At 46.0% G+C, this 19,260-nt stretch overlaps 1 protein-coding gene across 1 annotated transcript; it reads left to right on the top strand.

Moving 5' to 3' along the window:
- The first annotated feature begins 1,955 nt into the window (after positions 1-1,955).
- On the top strand, positions 1,956-19,209 carry LOC112642248 (erythroblast membrane associated protein (Scianna blood group)). Its single transcript, XM_025419674.3, has 12 exons — positions 1,956-2,153; positions 7,366-7,455; positions 7,678-8,016; positions 8,274-8,552; positions 10,071-10,187; positions 10,730-10,762; positions 11,848-11,880; positions 13,648-13,668; positions 14,498-14,518; positions 14,616-14,642; positions 14,737-14,763; positions 16,363-19,209. The coding sequence occupies exons 2-12, from the start codon at positions 7,371-7,373 to the stop codon at positions 17,085-17,087; spliced, it is 1,707 nt and encodes a 568-aa protein (XP_025275459.3). The 5' UTR covers positions 1,956-2,153; positions 7,366-7,370; the 3' UTR covers positions 17,088-19,209.
- The last annotated feature ends 51 nt before the right edge of the window (positions 19,210-19,260 follow it).

The following is a 19,260-nucleotide window of genomic DNA, read 5'->3' as shown; positions in this document are numbered from 1 at the left end:
AGATTTATATATTGCAAAAACAGTTACCCCCATAAAGTTAGCTGATACCTCTCCATCATGTCACATAATTACCATTTCTTTGTTGTGGTGGGGACATTCAGGATGTACTTCTTAACAACTTGAACTTTTCATACTCTTATAGTTAAACCTACCGGTTTATCTTGCTTATTATATAGATCTTTTACCTGTGCATGATTTTGTCAAGACATGCACTAATCATTTGGAAGCTATTGGTCCATTGAGCTGTGCAGGTCTTTCAAATGTTGACACATTTCATTACACAACATCAAAAAAATCACTAATCATTAATGTCACTGCCAATCTCATGAGAATGATATTTTTTTAATTGGGAAGCTCTCAAGCCCACAGGAGCAGATGATGAAATGCCAAAACGGGGTAAAAAAAAAAAGTAAATAACAACTTAGTTTTATTATGAATATAAGAATACTGGGGGACCTCGTGAAAGGGTCTCAGGGGCTCTTGAAGTTCATGGATCCCACAGACCCCACACACTGCTGTCCTAAAGAAACTCTTGCACACTTGGACCATGAAAGAATGTTCCTAGCAGCACTGTTTACAAAAACAAATGCCCAGACACATTTTTATCAATGAGGGAATGGACGAAATGTTGGTATATTTGTGCAAGGTCTATTCCACCACGCAGTTGTGAGTGAATGTGAATCAGTGAATCAGTCTGGATGACTTTCAGTATCTTAAGCTGTACTCCACCAAAAAACAGAACATGAACTGAGTCCTTCTGGGCAGGAGTTTACTTAGGAGATGATCCCAGGAATCAGAAATGGTGAGTGAGGAGAAAAGGAAGAAACCAAGAACATGTGCTTTGTTGAGCTACTGATGTCTGTGGGCTACTGTGCTCATCCCCTCTGGGAACTCTCTGAGGTATCATGTGGAACACAGCTCAGAACTGTCCCTCCAAAGGTGTGAGGCTGGAGCATTTTCCACTGAGGCCTGTCACTGCCCAGTTGATCCCCTAGGGCATTAAGGTTCTTGAACCCCTGGGGCTGTGTACAGGTTGAACAGCCTTCCAGCCTTTGTAGAGCCCAGATTCAGATAAGCAAAGAGACACTATGGACTTTGAGGTGGTTTCCTGGCAGCTTGCCTACAAGTTTCAACTACCCCAGAACCAGGTTGGGCATGGGGCGGGGGGGGGGGGGGTCAAGGGGATGGCTGGGGGCCACCAAAAGTGTCTGCTAGACTCAGTAACTAAGACTGAGTGAAAGAAAATCACAGGGAATTATGTCCATAGTGCTCCATTTTTTTGGGTAAAGTTCAAAAATACATAACACATTATTAAAGGTACAATTATGGATATTACGATTATAGAGTTTTGGGTATTTTTTAAGATTTTATTTATTTTATTTGAGATAAAGAGGCAGACCATGAGTGGGGGGAAGGGGCAGAGGGAGAGGGACAAGCAGGCTCCCCGCTGAGCAGGGAGCCCCATCAATCCCAGGACCCTGGGATGCTGACCTGAGCCAAAGGCAGATGCTCAACCGACTGAGCCACCCAGGCGCCCCAGTTTGGGATATTATGAAAGCAAGACAGGCAGGAAAGGGTTTATCACATGTTGGGAGACAGTAAGCAAGTCGTTTGTCAGAAGGCACACATCAGGGTGCAGCTAGAGATAAAAGCAGTGGGTAATAGAGGGTAGCTAATTGGTGGGTGTCTTTGAACCTGATCTTTGATTTTATTCTCATATGGAAAGTAAAGGGGTGCAAGCTTGTCAGAAAGAGTGTGATAGGATGAAACATATTGAAGGAAATCACTACACAGCTTGGGAGGGAAAGAGATGCTGAGGGGCAAAGATCCCTCACACTGGGTAGCCCTGGGAGGTTCCCTCGCTTTTAGGGAGCCTCCTCTCTGCTCTGTTCCTTTATCAGGGGCAGGCAGGCAGGGTGCGGCTTGTTGGTGTATAGCAGACAGCTAGAGGGAAGTGTGTGGGACAGGGGAGCCCCTGGCTTGAGGTTTGGGGCTTAGAATAAGAAGGTGAACTCTTCCCATGCTCACCTCCCTAGCCCTTCCTGACGTTTCTGGCTGACGCCTGATTTCCCTGAATGGACGGAGGGAGTGTTCCCAGCTTGGAGACGCCAGCTCTGCAGTTGAGGGACAAAGGGCCCCCGATTCCAAAGGTGGTGAGTCCCTCTCCCTCTCTCTTCTCTTCATTCTTCGTAGTCCCTTGACTTTCTCAGGATCCTCAGGTTTGTTGGAGAAACTCACATTTTAGAGGATGAAATGGGGGAAGGGGAAATGAGCACAAGAGCATGAGTGACAAAGGGGCTGGATAGGTTTTGATGAGACACTCTCATCTCTCGTTTAAGTATTATTGTTATCATTATTCCAGCTATTTGCTTAACCCTTATTATTAGCCAGGTCCTGTGATGTGTGCATTTGGATTGATCAATTGTAGATTTTCAGGGTCTTCTTAGCCTGCTTGGAGTTGTCAAGGAAACTTCTATTGCATGTCTTTTCTGACTTAGAAGCTTTTGAAATTAAACTCTTTAAAACTTAAATGTAAATGAGCACCTGAGGACAAAATGTTTCCAGCATGTGTAGTTGGAAAAAAAAAAAAGTTGCTATATGAAGAATTTTGCAAACCATTAAGGAGACAAATGCCCACATTAAAAAAGTGAACAAAGTATTTAGACAGGTGATTGACAAAGTTCGAATAACAAATAAAAAAAACATAATTTAAAACAAAACACCATTAATTTTTTAAAGAAAGATACCATTTTGTCACTCATTAAAATGACAAAGATTTTGTTTAAATCTTTATATTAAAATATAAAGCCCTGTGATGACAAGGCTGTGGGAAACAAGCAATTTCATAACTTTGGTAAATTGATATGACCTTTCTAGAAGGCAATTTGGCAGTGCGAATTAAAAGTCTGTTTTAAGGATGGGAAATGATTAAAGTTACAGAGTCAACAGTTAGGGACTAAACCAAAATTAGGGCTAAGACTTCTAACTCTGGCCCTCAGTGCATTATCAGCTGTAGCCAAGCTTCTAATAGCAATGGATAGGAAAACCTAAATATCCTATAATATAGAATTATTTTTAAAAATCCCTGATATCCATGATGGAACACCTAAGTCATTAAAAGAATATTTGATGGTATGGGAAAATGGACATAATGCAGTGCTTAGGGAAAATATCAGATATCAACAGTATCCACAGTGTGGTCCAATTTTTTTAAAAAATGTTATACACATGCACAGAAAAAATACTTGAAGAAACATATCTCTGGGGTGAAAGGATTACAGATAATTTAAAATTTTTTTAGCCATTCTTTTGGGTACTTTCCAGATTCTCTACATTAAGTAGGATAGAAAAAGCAATACATTTTATTTAATAAAAACTTTTTAAAAAATAGCTGAAATTCTATGGGGTTATCCTGGAAGTTAGTTGGAGCTGGCTGACTGGTGGGTGCCTGTCAGGGCAGGAAACACCTGTCCCAGAGGGCAATGTGAAGGGCTCACAGATCAGGGAATTTGAGGCTACAACCAGGGAACATAGTGAGGAAAGAGGGCTTTTGGTTCCTTGAAGTTGGATGAGTATAAAGAAAAGAATTAGAATTTTGATATAGCAATAAAAAAAGCATGTTTACATACAGCAGTGTATTGGGGGGACGTGCTGTACTGGGGGGACTTACAATAACAGAGGTAGCATCTAGACAGCCAGTGATGGAGGACTCCAACAGCCTCTATGTTCACCCTTTTATATTTTCAGTATTTTTCTTCTATCCTGTCTCCCCTCTACCATCTTTTAGTTTCCTCCCCTGTTCTTAGGTTTCTTCTCCCCATCGGACTTGGAAATGCACATTGAATACCATGGTTTTCCTTCATCCCTGCTCTGCCCCCCCAAAGACATATTGTATTTAAAGTTATTGTTTGGATTATAGTAAAAACTTCCCAGTACTGTTAAAGATTGTCCTATGACGTGTATGAAATGCTGCATAGAATTTCGTTGTAGGAATGTATCATAAATAGTTCACTATTCTCACTTTAGACTTTTCAGTTTCAGTTTTTCCTTTTCAAAAATAACTTTGTGATGAGCAACCTCACCAGCAAATCCTTATGCACATCCTTACTAATGCCTGTAGGATTCTTTTCTGGAAGTGAAACTACTGGGTTAAAACTTCTGCATCTTTACAAACCGTTTGATACTTATGGCTAAATTATACTTGTGACAGTTGCTTAGCATTGAACAAGAGAGTTGGTTTGCCCGTGTGTGATAACTTTGGGGGTTATTATTTTTTTTGGTATTAGATAATTTGAAAGGAAGATGCAACACATCTAACAGTGATCTTACTTTGTGGTTCTCTTCTTTGACTAGAGAGTGGATGCCCTACTTCTGGTATCATCCTCCCCTGGGTTAGTCTGCTCCCACAGTGGCTTTATCTGTTCTTTAATAACTTGTAATGTGCTTTGGGGAGACTCCCCTCCTCAAGCCACCTCAGCTGCCCTCATTACAGAGTGACAGTATGATGGAAGGATTTCATTTGCTTTTTATTCTTGGAATCTGGTGCAAATTATTTCACATGTATTTTCTATGAATCCTGTCTATAGCCCTAGCTATGAGATAGGTACTCTTCTATTATTAGCTTCATTTCATGTGTGAATGGAGAGGAGACTTGGAGAAACTGACCAACTAAGTAACTAACCTGTCTAAGGTCACATAGCCAGGTAATGGCAGAGCCAGGGCTGGAACCCAAACCGATTCTAGAGCCCATCCTCTTTTTTTTTCTTTTAGTTTTTATTTATTTATTTTAATTTATTTTTTTATTGGCGTTCAATTTGCCAACATATAGCATAACATCCAGTGCTCATCCCATCAAGTGCCCGCCTCAGTGCCCGTCACCCAGCCACCCCCACACCCCACCTTCCTACCCCTCCACCACCCTTTGTTCGTTTCCCAGAGTTACCAGTCTCTCATGTTCTGTCTCCCTTTCTGATATTTCCCACTCATTTTTTCTCCTTTCTCCTTTATTCCCTTTCACTATTTTTTATATTCCCCAAATGAATGAGACCATTAATGTTTGTCCTTCTCCGATTGACTTACTTCACTCAGCATAATACCCTCCAGTTCCATCCACGTTGAAGCAAATGGTGGGTATTTGTCGTTTCTAATGGCTGAGGAATATTCTATTGTACACATAGACCACATCTTCTTTATCCATTCATCTTTCAATGGACACGGAGGCTCCTTCCACAGTATGAGAGCCCATCCTCTTAATCACTTAATAATCTCTCTGAATCTCGGAAGGTGGGGCTGTGGGGGGGGTTTCCTCCTACATGATTTCAAGCAGCCCTGATTCATCGTGGAGTTCTGTGTCACTCTTGTGTTACAAAAGACCTTCTAGGTGAGGGTTTTGGGGATTGGGATAATTCCCTGGGATCCTGGGCCCTGCCTACTTCCATCTCCGATGATAATTGATAAGGCAGAGAGCTTTTCTCCTTTGCCTAAACTTCTCTCGTTCAATTTCTTTTCTTTTTTTAATATTTTATTTATTTGAGAGAGAGACAAGAGAGAGTGCATGAGAATGGGGGAGGGTTAGAAGGAGAAGCAGACTCCCGCTGAGCCAAGGGCCCCATGCGGGGCTCCATGCAAGCTCGATCCTGAGACTCTGGGACTCTGGGATCATGACCTGAGCCAAAGGCAGAAGCCCCTCTTGTTCAATTTCTGAGTAGCTAGCTGTTAACCTGTGGAAAAGTGGGTGGGACAGAGGAAAAAACAAAGTCCTAACTGTAATCCTGACCACACTGTGTTCCAGTGCTCTTTGTGGCCATTTGCAACCCCAGGGGGTTAGAGATGGCTGTTACATGCATCATGATGGAAAAACAAAAACAACCCTAAGGCAGTGTGCTGTTTGCCATGAGAGAAACAGAATTGGAATTTTGCTCAAAGCTTAAGTCCAACTTCAGTTTCCCAACCTTCCTTTGACAGTCCCACCTCCTCCAAATCCCATTTTGCTCTATTCCAAGACCTTCAGGGGCCTGGCCTGATGATTTCTACAAAAACCCTCCTCCTTGAAAAGGATTTGAAATCTTGGGGAGAACTCAAGAGACATTATCTTTTCCTGGAGAGAGAGCGTGCGCACAACTAGGGTTGGCAGGCTGGACAGAGGAAGAGGTAGAGAGAGAATCTCAAGCAGGCTCCATGTCCTGGGCTCAGCGAGAGGCTCCATCTCACAACCCTGAGATCATGGCCTGAGCTGAAACCAAGAATCTGCTGTTTAACTGATTGAGCAACCCAGCTATCCCACTTCGAGGGGTTTTACATTTAAACTTCATCCCCAGTTGTAGTATGAAAGATTTGTTTCCTGCTAAAGGAATTTCAGGCAGTAGCAAGTAGGTGGGGAGAGAGTTTTATACTAGGGAATCCTCTAGGGTGTGCTTGTGGTTTATGCGCTCGGTGACTTCATAATAATGACTATAGCACATTTATCGAGTGCTTGCTCTACCGGGCATTTGTGGTGAGTGCTCTCGATGCATTATCTCCTTGAACCTGGGAAGAAGGTTCCAGCTTTACAGATCAAGCACTGGAGGCCCACGGACAGTAACCAGTGTTCCCAGGGACACAGAGCTGGTACCTGAGTGGAGCCAAGACTTGAATCCACTGTAGGTGGAAGATTGGCCCCCAACAGGCCCTTTTCGAGCCTGGCTTAGGACACTGAATGCTCTAGGAAGCCAGTGTGCAAGGGGAAAGTTCTCGTTCTTCCAGATTCGTCCCTATGCCTTCCAAATCACACTACTCAGCGCCTCCCCCTCCATGTCACCATGTCCTCACTCTTGGCACTTATAGATACACAACCATGACACCAGCCTCTGTGTTGGGCACTTACCTCCTTCAATCCTCACAGTCACCCTACTAGGAGGCACAGTTCTTATACCTATTTTAAATATGGGGGAACAGGGATCCCTGGGTGGCGCAGTGGTTTGGCACCTGCCTTTGGCCCAGGGCGTGATCCTGGAGACCCGGGATCGAATCCCACATCGGGCTCCCGGTGCATGGAGCCTACTTCTCCCTCTGCCTGTGTCTCTGCCTCTGTGTGTGTGTGTGTGTGACTATCATAAATAAATAATTAAAAATAAATAAATAATAAATAAATAAATAAATAAATAATAAATATGGGGAACAGAGCCTCAGTCACCAGGCTACCTGGAGAAGTTGAGTCTTAAGTTTAGGTGGAGGTGAGTAGCAGAGCTGGGATTCCCACTGCAAACTGCGTGATGTCCAAGCCCCGGCTGTGCAGCCTGCATGGGCACCCCACCTCCTTACATTGTCCCCCTTCCCACATCAAGCTCACCAGCCCTCTCTGGTGTCTCCCTGCGTCTGTCCTCCTAGCTCGGATGGAGATGGCAAGTTCCTCTGGCTCCTGGCTGCCCAGCTGCCTCCTGGCCCTCGCGTTCCTCCTGCTGCCGGCGACCGTGTCAGGTGGGAGATGGTGGCCCTCTTTCCCGACCTGGGACACCTACCCAAGGAGTCTCAAGAACAAGGGGGCCTTATTTCTTGCCAAGTCCTGTTCTCCCCTCAGTCCTTTCCAATGCCCTTCCCAGCCCTGCCCTGAGCAGGGACAGCCCGGTCATCTGTCCCCAGCTCCTGTGCCCGTCCCTCCCTTGCAGACACCTTTGTCCCTCTTTTGTCCACACTGCACAGGGCTCACCGGTGACCTGCACCTGGCCCCGCTAGGGGGCACGGCCAAGCTGCTCTGCCCGCTGGCCCTGTGGCCGGTCACCGTGCCCACCATGGTGAGGTGGCTGCGGTCCCCACACCCTGACGGCTCCCAGCTCGTGCACGTGTTCCGGGACGGGAGAGACCAGGAGGAAGGCGTGACCCCCGAATTCAAGGGGCGGACGGCGCTGCTCAGGGACCCCCAGGAGGGGAGCATCACCCTGGAGATCCGTCACGTCCGGCTGGAGGACCGAGGGCCCTACCGATGCCAAGTCCAGGTCGGAAATGTGACTCGAGATGGCAGCGTGACCCTGCAGGTGGCAGGTTTGTCATTTCCAAAGGGGGACCGAGGTGCCCCCAAGGTCTGAATCGTGGGGTGCAGTTAGCCTTATGGCGGATTTGCAAAGGCCTGAGGATGAAGCCAGAGACTGTCCCACCTGGTTGGGAGGAGCTTGGGGGTGGGGAGAGGGTGGGAGTGCAAGTGCCACCAACAGCCCCCCCCAAGCTGCAGGAAGGGGGATGGGGCTCCGGCAGGGACAGCTCCCCACTGCCAGGCATCTCTGCTTCCCGTCCCCCTCCAGTTCTAGGCTCTGACCCCTACATCCACGTGAAGGGCTACGATGCTGGCTGGATCCAGCTGGTGTGCAGGTCGGAGGGATGGTTCCCGAAGCCTTTGGCCCAGTGGAGAGACCCTCAAGGCAAGGCGCTTCAACTCGTGTGGGATGCTGATTCCCAGGAAGCCGGGCTCTTCCGGATAGCGGTGTCCAGCAGAGTCAGGGACAGCACGGTCGGGAATGTGTCCTGCTCCCTCCGCAACGTGGCCCTTGGCCAAGAGAAGACCACAGCCATGGTCATAGCAGGTAAAAGCCCCAGCAGTAAATGGGCTGAAAGCCCCTGGTGAAAAGACCTCCTTTAATGGGAACTTTATAAAGAATTTTCAATTTTCTTTTAAATTCTAAGAGTAACACGTGTTTGTGATAGAAAACTTGAAAAAAAGGAACAAAAAAAATAAAAGAAAAAAATGAACATTTTAAAGAAACCAAAAATTGGCCTATAATGTCATAAATTAGAGAGAACCACCACTAACATTTTGGGACATTTCTGTCAAGACTTTCTCAGATGTGTGCATCTCTGAGAGCACGTGTATTTGCATATGTGTTTGCATGTTTGTTTGCATGTTTGTTCTTCAGCTGGGTCTGTCTCCCTTCAATTACAATGTCATGAGCATTTTCTGCCCATGTCCTTAGAGAGTTCTCTGCAACATGATTTTTAAGGGCTTCACAGTACTTCGTTGTGTGGTTATAGCATAATAAAATTAATCAAAGCCCTATTTCTGGACATCTGGATGGTTTCCAATTTTTCCTCCTATTATAATGAGCGGTGCAGTACACATCTTTGCACCTATTTTGGGATGTGATTCTAATTTTTCTCTTAGAATGTGTTTCTGGAGGTAGAATTAAGGGTCAAAGGGGTATGAATCTTTTAAAGACCCTCGAAACATGGAGCCAGGTGGCAGAGCAGAGTGGTTTTAGAGCCAAGAAAGACAGACTGTGGCCTGGGGTCCCAGGTGAGAAGGAGTCATGACTTCTGCGAATTCCTTCTGTTTTCTCTCTCTGTCTCCCTTCCTTCTCTTACTACTGCCACTGCCTGTCACTAAGTGCTAAGTGCTTTACATGCCTGATCTCTTTAAATCTCCCAACAATCCAGTGGGACAGAGATTATATCATCTCTATTTTATAGATGATAAACCAGTTGTGGGGAGGCTCAGTCTCTTACCCAGGGTCACACCATGTTGAGTGAGGTCTCGCATCCAGCTGACACCCTTCCCCACTTGTCACAGAGCCTCTTCTGCTCTTTTTTTTTTCTTCCTTTCTCCTTTCTTCCTGCCTAGGCTTTAGGTCTGCTGCTGTAGCACCACAGAAATTGTGCTGCCCCTGCTGGTAGGGCTCAGGGCCAAGATGTCATGACTATTGTTTCACAGCAGCGTGAGGACTTGATGGAGAGGCTGGTGGGTGCTCATGAGAAGACTTGAGATGACCCCTGAGGAAGCATGGCCTATCCTCCAGACTCCCCAGATAAGGGTTCCATATAGGGTAGGACAAGGTTGTGGATGAAAAAACTGAGTTTAATCCATTGTCTTCAGGCAGGACCATCAAATACACTCCTAAGAAATGAACTTCTCACTTTAAGGTCATCCAGGGTTGGGGTTATTGAGAGAAGCAAAGACCCTCACCAGTCTTGGCTAGAGGTTTTTCCCTAGACTCGATGGAGACAGTTGGGATGTGCTTGAGCCATCTACCATCAGAAGTGGGGTCCTTGGTATGGAAGAAGCTGTCAGATGTCTCTTTGAGGGTGGTCATTGGTGATTTCTGTTTTAGCCCCATCTCCAGGGAGGATCTCCTCCTCAGCAGTGGCTCTTGCTGTGATCCTGCCTGTCCTGGGGCTTCTCATCATGATGGGCATTTACCTCATCTGGAAGCAAAGAAGATCGAAAGGTAACTAAGTGGTAAGGAAGTCCCAGCTGCCTGGAAGTGGGACTGAGATGGAAATGGGCCAGGAGAAAGTAGACATGGACATGCATTATCCGTAGGTTGGAGACCCTGCAAAATGGCTGAGAGAAAACTGGTAAGAGCCATGCTTGGGGACTCACAATGCAGAAAGGACCAGAGAAACTGCAGAAAACTCCTGGGCAGAGCTGTGGATCCTTATCTTTTGATAAGTTAGAAAATAACTGATCATGCCAGCCTTATAATTAATTAAGAAATGCAATTTTATACATTAGATAAAACCCCATAAATTTGGTAGAATTTCACAGGCTCACAGGGTTGCAAAGGACCCTGAAAGTAACAGAATCCAACACTCCTTCCCCCATCCAATGGTTCAAAGACCCTCTGATCCTTTCAAATAGTCACATTCCCACAACAACAAGGAGCACAGTCCTACTCAGGCAGCTTGAACCATCTTTGGACAGTCCTGCCTATTAGGAAAAGCCCTTCCTTAAACTGAGCTGACATCCTTTTCTCTGTCTGTCTTCTAGAGAAACTTCTCTATGAACAGGTGATGGAGGTAGGTAAGTGTCCTGAGCTGGGGGAAGGGGGGATGCTTCTGTGTTTGCTGTTTTGTGCTCCCAGTACCCACTAATCTAAGTTGTATACCTAAAAATTCCAACACCTGCTGTCCGTGGGGGTGGGGGTAGGGGTGGGGGTAGGGGAATCTATACTTGTTCTTTCCAGTTTTCACACTCTTGCATGTCATAGCTTGCCTTCCAGTACATTTGGTGATTTTTGTATGTGAACTCATTGCTTGATCTTATTCTGTTGGAGTCATGTAGACCTGAGGCGGGCGAAGCTTTTAGTCATTCGGCAAACAATGAGTAATTGTCTCCTAAGCTTCCCAGACTATATTAGATGCTGGGGTCACAATGACGAATCAAAGTAGACACAGACTGCCTTCTGGGAGCTTTCAGTCTAGTCAGGGAAGTATACGTGGGTGAAGAAAGTGCATAAATAAATGTGCACAAATGCCACCAGAGGAAGTTCTAAGGGTCGTAAAGACTGGAACCAGGAGGGGCCACCTGGGTGGCTCAGTCAGATAAGCATCTGCCTTCAGCTCAGGTCATGATCCCAGGGTTCTGGGATCGAGCCCCATGTGGGGCTCCCTGCTTGGCGGGGAGCCTGCTTCTCCCTCTCCTCCCCACTCATGCTGTCTCTCACTATCTCTGTCTCTCTCTTTGTCAAATAAATTTTTAAAATCTTAAAAAAAAAAAAGACTAGAACCAAGAGGAACCAACCAACCAAACTTGAGGGACAGGAAAGGAGTCCCCAGAGGAAGTGATGTTTGATCTGGAGGATGGGCAGGCTTGGAGAAAGAGGGACCCGAAAACCTTCCATGGCAGAAAGAACAGAATGCAAGAGAAACACAATGCAGAAGTGAGGGGAAAGGTGACAGAGGATGAGTCTGTGGACATAGCAGGGGTCAGGCCAGGTGAGGCCTTGTAGATCATATGAAGGATTTTGGTCTTTCTTTGGTCATGTGAAGGCCTGTGTCAGAGAGGTGGAGGTGGAGTTAGGGAGCTTCAAGAGCTGATGAACTCAATAGGAGTTGGGGACCCCCCATAATAATGGCACAGAATCTCATTTACTTTTCTTTCTCTAGAAAATCTTCTCTCAGACCACGCAAAAGAAAAAGGTAATTATATGTATAGAATAAAGAGTAGGGAACAAATAACAAAGAATATATTCTTTCTATTTCTACATGAATGCTGACAGTTTCTCATACATACTTTACACACACACACACACACACCTTCCATTAATATTAGAATTTACTTTCCAACATCAAGGGGCTATAGGGTGGTTGCTGGGGTGAGCAGATGCCCTTGGCCAGCATTCATAGATCTGGATTGTCCTGAGTTCCCTTCATCAGCCTTTCTACCAATCACTTAAATAGAAGGTCTATTTACTATTTAAAAAGATATTATTATGGTCATATAGGGTATATGAGAATCTCAAAAATCCACACAATTTTTGCATTTAAGAGAGGCAGTGTGATACGATGGGAGGATCACAGGCTCTTGAGAAAGTGACTGGTTCGGCGACACCTGGCTCAGATCACGGGTCTGCCACTTACTGGCACTTTACTTGTCCGAGAAATGAGGATGGTCCCCTCACCTAATTGTTTTCAGGATTAAAATAGACAACTTAAAAAACAAAGTTCTTATTGCAAAGCCTGGTACCCCTTTCCCCCTCCCATTTTTCACCTTCATTAATTGAGTGTTTGCCCTGGGCCACTGAGGGTAAAAGTTAGACACACCCAGGATACAAAAATAACAGGGGCTCTGCCCTTGGAAGGTCTTGCTGGGAAGCCAGGTCACCGACTCAGAAATGGCTCTGGACACCCTGATTTCCACATTCCCTCTCCTCCTCGCTTACATCTCCTCCAAAGTGGTGAGAGCATGGGCATGCACAACTCAGGGCCACTATGGCCATTCTGTCCAAGAGCAGAAGGAACAGTGTGGTGTAGTGGGGCTGGGATCTGGCTGCGAGTCGGACAGACGTGGGTTGAAATCCTGCCTCCCAGGCCACTTACTAGCTGGACGACCCAGGCAAATTTCCATATCCCTCTGGGCCTCAGCCCACCACTCTACAAAATGGCAATACTAATTATATGCACCTCACTTTGTTAAGGGGATTCAGTGGCCACCTCATTATAAGAACGGGACATAATAACTGGAGGCTGCTAGTAATGAGAATAGTGAAAATAAACCATAAGCTCCTTAGGGGCCATATCATATTCGGTTTCACTGCCTGAGTGCACAATGCCTAACACATGCCCAGCCCTTAGCACAGGGCCTGCCAGTGGACTCATAACTCATTCATAACTTTAATTCTTCTGGCAGGGCCTGCGCTAGGAGAAAATATAGACCAATGGTCCCTCCAGAAAAGCCACAAGCACAGCACTCCCTGGAAGCCTGCTGCTTGTGTCCCCAAAACTGAGACCTCCAAATGTATCAATATCTCTGCAGGACTTCAGGGGAGTTACTGTTGAGAATAACAGAGCTGTGTCAACAAGCCAATACTCCGCCTTCAGCTAGTTTTACACCATCGCTACTATAAACAGTAGGTTGTCAAAGGGCAGCAGGGCACACATGCGTGTGCACACAGTCACAAACATACAGAAACACTTATATGGACAATAGAAAAGGAGCCAGACAGAAAGGTGGTGGAAGAGAAAGGAGAAACCAAAGTTCTGGGCAGCCTGGGTCATTGGGAAGGTGGCACAAGTGCCATGGGGTTCTCCAGTGTGAGCTTTGAGAGATGTGACTGGTTTCGGGGCCCACAGGATGGTCATCGCTCCCCTTCCACCATGGGGGGATGGAGTGATGAGCCTTCCTGTATCCCAGGGATAAAGCAGCCCCATCTATTCACTCGTGCCCTTTTCTGTTGTGTTTTTTAGGAAGGCTCCATAAAGCCCTCAGTAAGTTCTGCTCCTCATCCATGGCACAAACCTTCTGCTGACATCTTTGCTTTAGGATGAGTGCCTTGGTTTCACTTCTTGGGGTGGGGGTGGGGGGAGGGAACAAGTGTACTTGAGGCCATGGAGGTTGGGGGTGTATTGGTCCCCAGAGTCCTCTCTTCTCAGATATTCCCTGTTCCTCTTTCCCATGCAACTGTTATCTGGTCCCTACATGGGAAACGTTCCACCAGGAAGAGCTTACCTCCCTTAGGTGGAGCCTCCTGGAAGACCCTATTAGTTCCCGAGGCATGACATTCCCTTAGATGGGACCTGAAACATATGAATCCTCATTAAAGTGAATATGTGGAGCAGTGTTTCCCCACCACTTCACATATGGGAACCTCTTTATAACCCAGAAATCTTCAAAAATGTGACATGTCTATTTATTTTACATTGAGAAAATATTACTTAAGAAAATCAAGTGGAAATTGGGTGAAGTTTTTTTAAAAATATTTTTTAGGTGATAGTTTTAAATGAACTTATACTTTATTCTTCTTGCACGATATCCTACAAATATTTATGTTGTCATGCCCTATATGCAGAAGATGCGATATTGACCCCATCTGTGGGGAAGTTATGGCGGGACAGAGGAATCTGTTGACTGTCGGGTCTCTGGGGAGCCCTGGCCCCCCACTGGGAGCCACTACTCTTGCCAACCCTGTCATGGGGAAGGAAGCTCAGGGTACTGGTACTGAGGATCTGATGTGGGGATGTGGTTGGGATGGGACTGCAATGCTCTGGGCACGTAGAAGCCCTTGTTCTGATTGGTCCAACTGTTTTTATTCTTTAGAGAAACTCCGGAGTGAACTGAGTAAGTGTCCCATGCTCTTCTAACTCCTCTATCACATTATCTCCTGTCGATTCTGTATTTCCAGTGATAGCTCATCCCCTTGTTTCTTCTTTTATAGAGTTGAAAAGATCTGCGGCCAACTCAGGTGAGGTACACTTGTCCCACACCTGGGCCCCCACATCCCAGGAGTTCTCCATTTTTCTATCCTTTAATTCAAGCATCTCCTTTACATCTTCCAGGCTGGAGGAGGGCTCGGCTGCACTTCGGTGAGTTATACCAGTCAGGTCATCCACATGTCTGAGAGCCCATTGCTCTGGTCCTGTGGAATGCAGACTATCCTTGAAAGCTTTTTAAAATCAAATATATCTATCTCTTATCAAAAATTTTAAAAATCTTTCTGATGTGGGGGGGCCACATTTAGATTTAGAAAATCTCCCCTCTTTTAGAACACTTTTGATCTTCTTATGGGTTCTCTATGATCTTTGAGATTTATCTCAAGTTTACTGCTTATATGGACTTCATCTTTGTGACTTGTCTGTTCCTGTCCTGTCCTGGCTACTTTTTGACTTGTGAGGATTCTTTCTATATAAAGTATACTAGTTCTTTGTCATGTTTTTCATGAATTATTTTTCCAAGGTTTGCATTTGCATTTTACTTTCCTTATGGTATTTTTGGATGCACAGGTGTTATATTTTTATGTAGTCAAGTTTATTCATCTTTTCTTGTGTAGTGTCTCCCATGCTTTCAAGTTTGGGAAGTCTTTCCTATTCCACAGTTGAACCCACAGCCAGTGCTCTTATCCCTCTCTACACACCTGCCATGTCCTTCTGTCTCCGAAGATCAGTTTTCTTGGGGAGGGGGGCGACTTGGTGGTGATTAAGATTCTCCGAGAAGAGAATGGGTGAGGCAGATGCTCCAACAGCACAGACTACAAAAAGGTTTCGTAGTTTTACTCTAAAAGATTTGCACATCTCTTTTTGTTTTATTCCTAAATAGTCGGCAAATTTTGGCTGCTATTTTTACGAGACCTGCTATTTTCACTGCTTTGTATCAATTTCCCCGGTGCTCATTCCCCTTCTGTTCACATGGCCTCCTTTAAGCAGGTACAATAGAATCAATGAGCCAGCAGTTGAGAGAACACCAAGTCACTTTGGTTAGCATTCAAGGAGCTCACAAACCTTTCCGACACTCATGGTCTGGCTTCCTCCCACTGCCCTGAGTACAGACATCACGGGTTTACTCTCCAAAAAGAGCCTGTGTTCTGTACTTGGGGGAAGGGGGAAGACTCACTGTGACCCTCATAATCCACAGTTTTAAAGAAGAATCCTTCTCTCTATATTATCATTTAAAATTTAATTATAAGCAGTGATTTTCACAACCAAAGTGAGCATCGCACACTCACTGTGTGAACTAGGCACTATGTCATGCATTAGCTCATCAAATCTGAATAACAGCCCTACTCCCATTTTACATGGGAAGGAACTGAAGGTGGGAGCTATATAACAAGGCCAAGTCCACATAATCAGCAAGTTGGCAGAGCTGGGACTCACACACCCTAGCTGGCTGCTGGGTCTCACGTCAAAGCCTATGTCTGTTATCATGTTAGATTCCTTAGGACCATCGAAGACAGAGACAGGATTGAGGCAGATGAAATACTTTGTTCCTCTTTCAACTTAATAGACTGCCAGTGGATCTGGGAGACTGGCAGACAGTCTTCTCTGTACATGTAGGAGAGGGGAGCCATGAACTCCAACAGGCCAATGATAGTGGTCACAGACCTAGAGATTATCTTTCCCTCCAGAGCTACCCAAAGATCCCCTAAGACCTTGCCTCCCCCAGCCTCACCTGTCAGTGACTCTCTGCAGTGGCAGTGACCCTGGACCCGGACACAGCACATCCCAAACTCATCCTATCTGAGGACCAGAGAGGGGTGAAGCTTGGAGATAAAAGGCAACCTGTTCCCGACGGCCCCCAGAGATTTGACTTTGTCGTCAGCGTCCTGGGCGCTGAATACTTCACGGCGGGCTGTCACTACTGGGAGGTGGACGTGGGAAACAAGACCAAATGGGCCCTGGGGGTGTGTAGTGAGTCCGTGAGCAGGAAGGGGAAGGTCACTGCCACCCCCGCCAATGGACACTGGCTAGTCCGCCAGAGTAGTGAGAACACGTACGAAGCTCTCACATCCCCACAGACCCCCCTGCGCCTGAAGGAGCCCCCGAGGTGTGTGGGGATCTTCCTGGACTATGAAGCAGGTGTCATTTCCTTCTACGATGTGACCAACAGATCTCACATCTTTACTTTCACCCACACTTTCTCTGGCCCCCTTCGCCCTTTCTTCGAGCCCTGCCTTCACGATGGAGGGAAAAATACAGCGCCTCTAATCATCTGCTCAGAACTCCAGAAGTCAGAGCCACCGACTGGCCCCAAGCCAGAAGAAAAAGTCCACGCTAATGGAGATGTGGCCATGACGGTGGACCCTTCCTTACTGCCCCCTCGGGCACCGGAGCCTTTCCCACCCGAGGATATGATCCTGCCCTGGCCCTCTGACCTTGGCTCAGCCCTTCGGGGACTCAAGGTGCCTTCCTTTTAGGGTTGTACCTCATTACCTGCTCCCCTGATGGTCCGGTGCCCTGCCCTGGATTTCAGTCTGCTGGCCCAATACCTGAAACATCTCAGGTCCTCTCCCCAAACCTGGACTTTGTGATTTTGATTCAAACCACCTTTCACCCAGGACTCAGTTCTAAGCTCTGCCGTCTTTCAAGGGACCTAAAGTTCCCATTGCCCTGGAAGAATTTTTGAAAGCCAAATGAACAATCAGATTAGGTTTAGGTGGTGATGATGAATGAGTGTCCCCAAGATACAGGGGTTCTGCACTCGAGGAGCTGTTTAGAAGAACTTCACCTTCAAGTGCCTCATCCTGCACTTAACCTTTTAGTCATGAAGTTATGGTGCCCAGTCCCCCACTTCTCTCCTATCCCTCCAGAATGGCTTTTTTGCCCTCTTCTCAGTGCAGGCTTCTAGCTCCTAAATCCAGCTTTATAAAGTAAACATGTTTGGGGTCACATGCTCTTCCTTCTTTCTTCTGGAATAATGGGGGTGGGGAGGCTGGAGGGGTAAAACATGCCAATTGGGTCTACTTCCCTGATGCTCGTTTACAATGAAGTTTCCTGACATCTAGAGCTAAAGTACATGTTTTCAAAGTTAACTTACCTATGGATAATTACCAGGTTCACGGATTTTAAATGTGATAGCCACAATCCTGACAGGCCTCAAGAGCACCATCAGGGAGCTGGGGCACACAGCTTTAAACATAGCAACCCAGCTGTGTGTGGCCTTGAAAAGACAGCCATGGATGAGTCTGTCTGTCTGTCTGTCCCTTTTGACTCTCCTCCTGGGATTTAGAGAAGTCCAGTTTAACCAGCAATGTAGAGGGTTTTTTTTTCCATAAGACTTATTATCCAGGAAGACTTGACTACTTGTGGGGCAAACAGCCTCTTAGGTCAGAAAGTATTGATTTCACATAGGAAGTTGGTAGCCCACATGTGAGGATAAAGTGAAACCTTAATTCTTTGGTGTGGATTGCAGAAAGAAGCCTACTCACTTTTTTAAAAAAAAATATTTTATTTATTCATGAGAGACACACAGAAAGAGAGAGAGGCAGAGACACAGGCAGAGGGAGAAGCAGGCTCCCTGCGGGGAACCCGATGCGGGACTCAATCCCAGGACCCCAGAATCACAACCTGAGCCGAAGGCAGACGCTGAACCACTGAACCACCCAGGCGTCCTGAAGCCTGCTCACTTTCAGGTCACTCCATGTATGCAATCTGGCCTCTTTGTGGAGGTACTAGCTATCAGTTTGCTGATGAGTATGCAGTTCTACCCAATGGAAACTGGATCTTTCTGTCAGAAGTTAGGGTTTTTTTTTTTGTTTTGTTTTGTTTTGTTTTTTATGATAGTCACAGAGAGAGAGAGAGAGAGGCAGAGACACAGGCAGAGGGAGAAGCAGGCTCCATGCACCGGGAGCCCGACGTGGGATTCGATCCCGGGTCTACAGGATCACGCCCTGGGCCAAAGGCAGGCGCTAAACCTCTGCGCCACCCAGGGATCCCCTTTATTTTTTTGGGGGGGGGTTTCTGTTAATGCGTGTAATAATAGTTAGAGTCCTCCTGAGCAATATATATTTGTTATATTTATAGGTACAAAGAGATTTATTATAAGGAATTGGCTCACACAATTATGGAGGCTAGCATGTCCCAAGATCTGCAGGGTTAGTCAGCAAGTTGGAGATGCAGAGGAGCCAATAGTGTAGTTCCAGTTTGAAGGCTGACAGGCTTGAGACCCAGGAAGAATCAATAGTTCCATTTGAGTCTGAAGGTAGGAAAAAAAAAGTCGATGTCCAGGCTAAAGACTGTCAGGAAAGAAGAATTCTTTCATACTAGAGGGAAGGGTTGCTTTTTGGGTCTATTCAGGCCTTCTGCTGGTTGGTTGGAGCCCACCCACATTAGGGAGAGCAATCTGCTTTACTCATTCTACCAATTCAAAAGTCAGTCTCATCCCCAAACACCCTTACAGAAAGTCAGAATAACATCTGACCAAATGTCTGGGCTCCCTGTAGCCTGGTCAAGCTGATATATAGCTTTAACTATCACAATGCGCGGGTAAAATTTTTTGTGTGCTTTTGTACAGCTCTTAAATAAAAGTTTGGTATTTGTTGTTTGGCATGATGTCATTTTCATCATGAATGAGGAGTTGTGGGGAAAGGC

The sequence above is a fragment of the Canis lupus genome, chromosome 15 (genome assembly GCF_003254725.2).
Source record: "Canis lupus dingo isolate Sandy chromosome 15, ASM325472v2, whole genome shotgun sequence".
Classification (NCBI taxonomy): domain Eukaryota; kingdom Metazoa; phylum Chordata; class Mammalia; order Carnivora; family Canidae; genus Canis; species Canis lupus.
Note: the sequence above shows the minus strand (reverse complement) of the source record. Positions and strands in the feature narration are given on the sequence as shown.

What these genes read in the sequence shown, in the direction of transcription:
- LOC112642248 (XM_025419674.3), top strand. Translation starts at nt 7,371, where the DNA reads ATGGAGATGGCAAGTTCCTCTGGCTCCTGGCTGCCCAGCTGCCTCCTG. An exon ending in GAAGCAAAGAAGATCGAAAG is followed by an intron (nt 10,188 to 10,729) that starts GTAACTAAGTGG and finishes TCTGTCTTCTAG; the next exon opens with AGAAACTTCTCTATGAACAG. An exon ending in GAGGGCTCGGCTGCACTTCG is followed by an intron (nt 14,764 to 16,362) that starts GTGAGTTATACC and finishes GACTCTCTGCAG; the next exon opens with TGGCAGTGACCCTGGACCCG.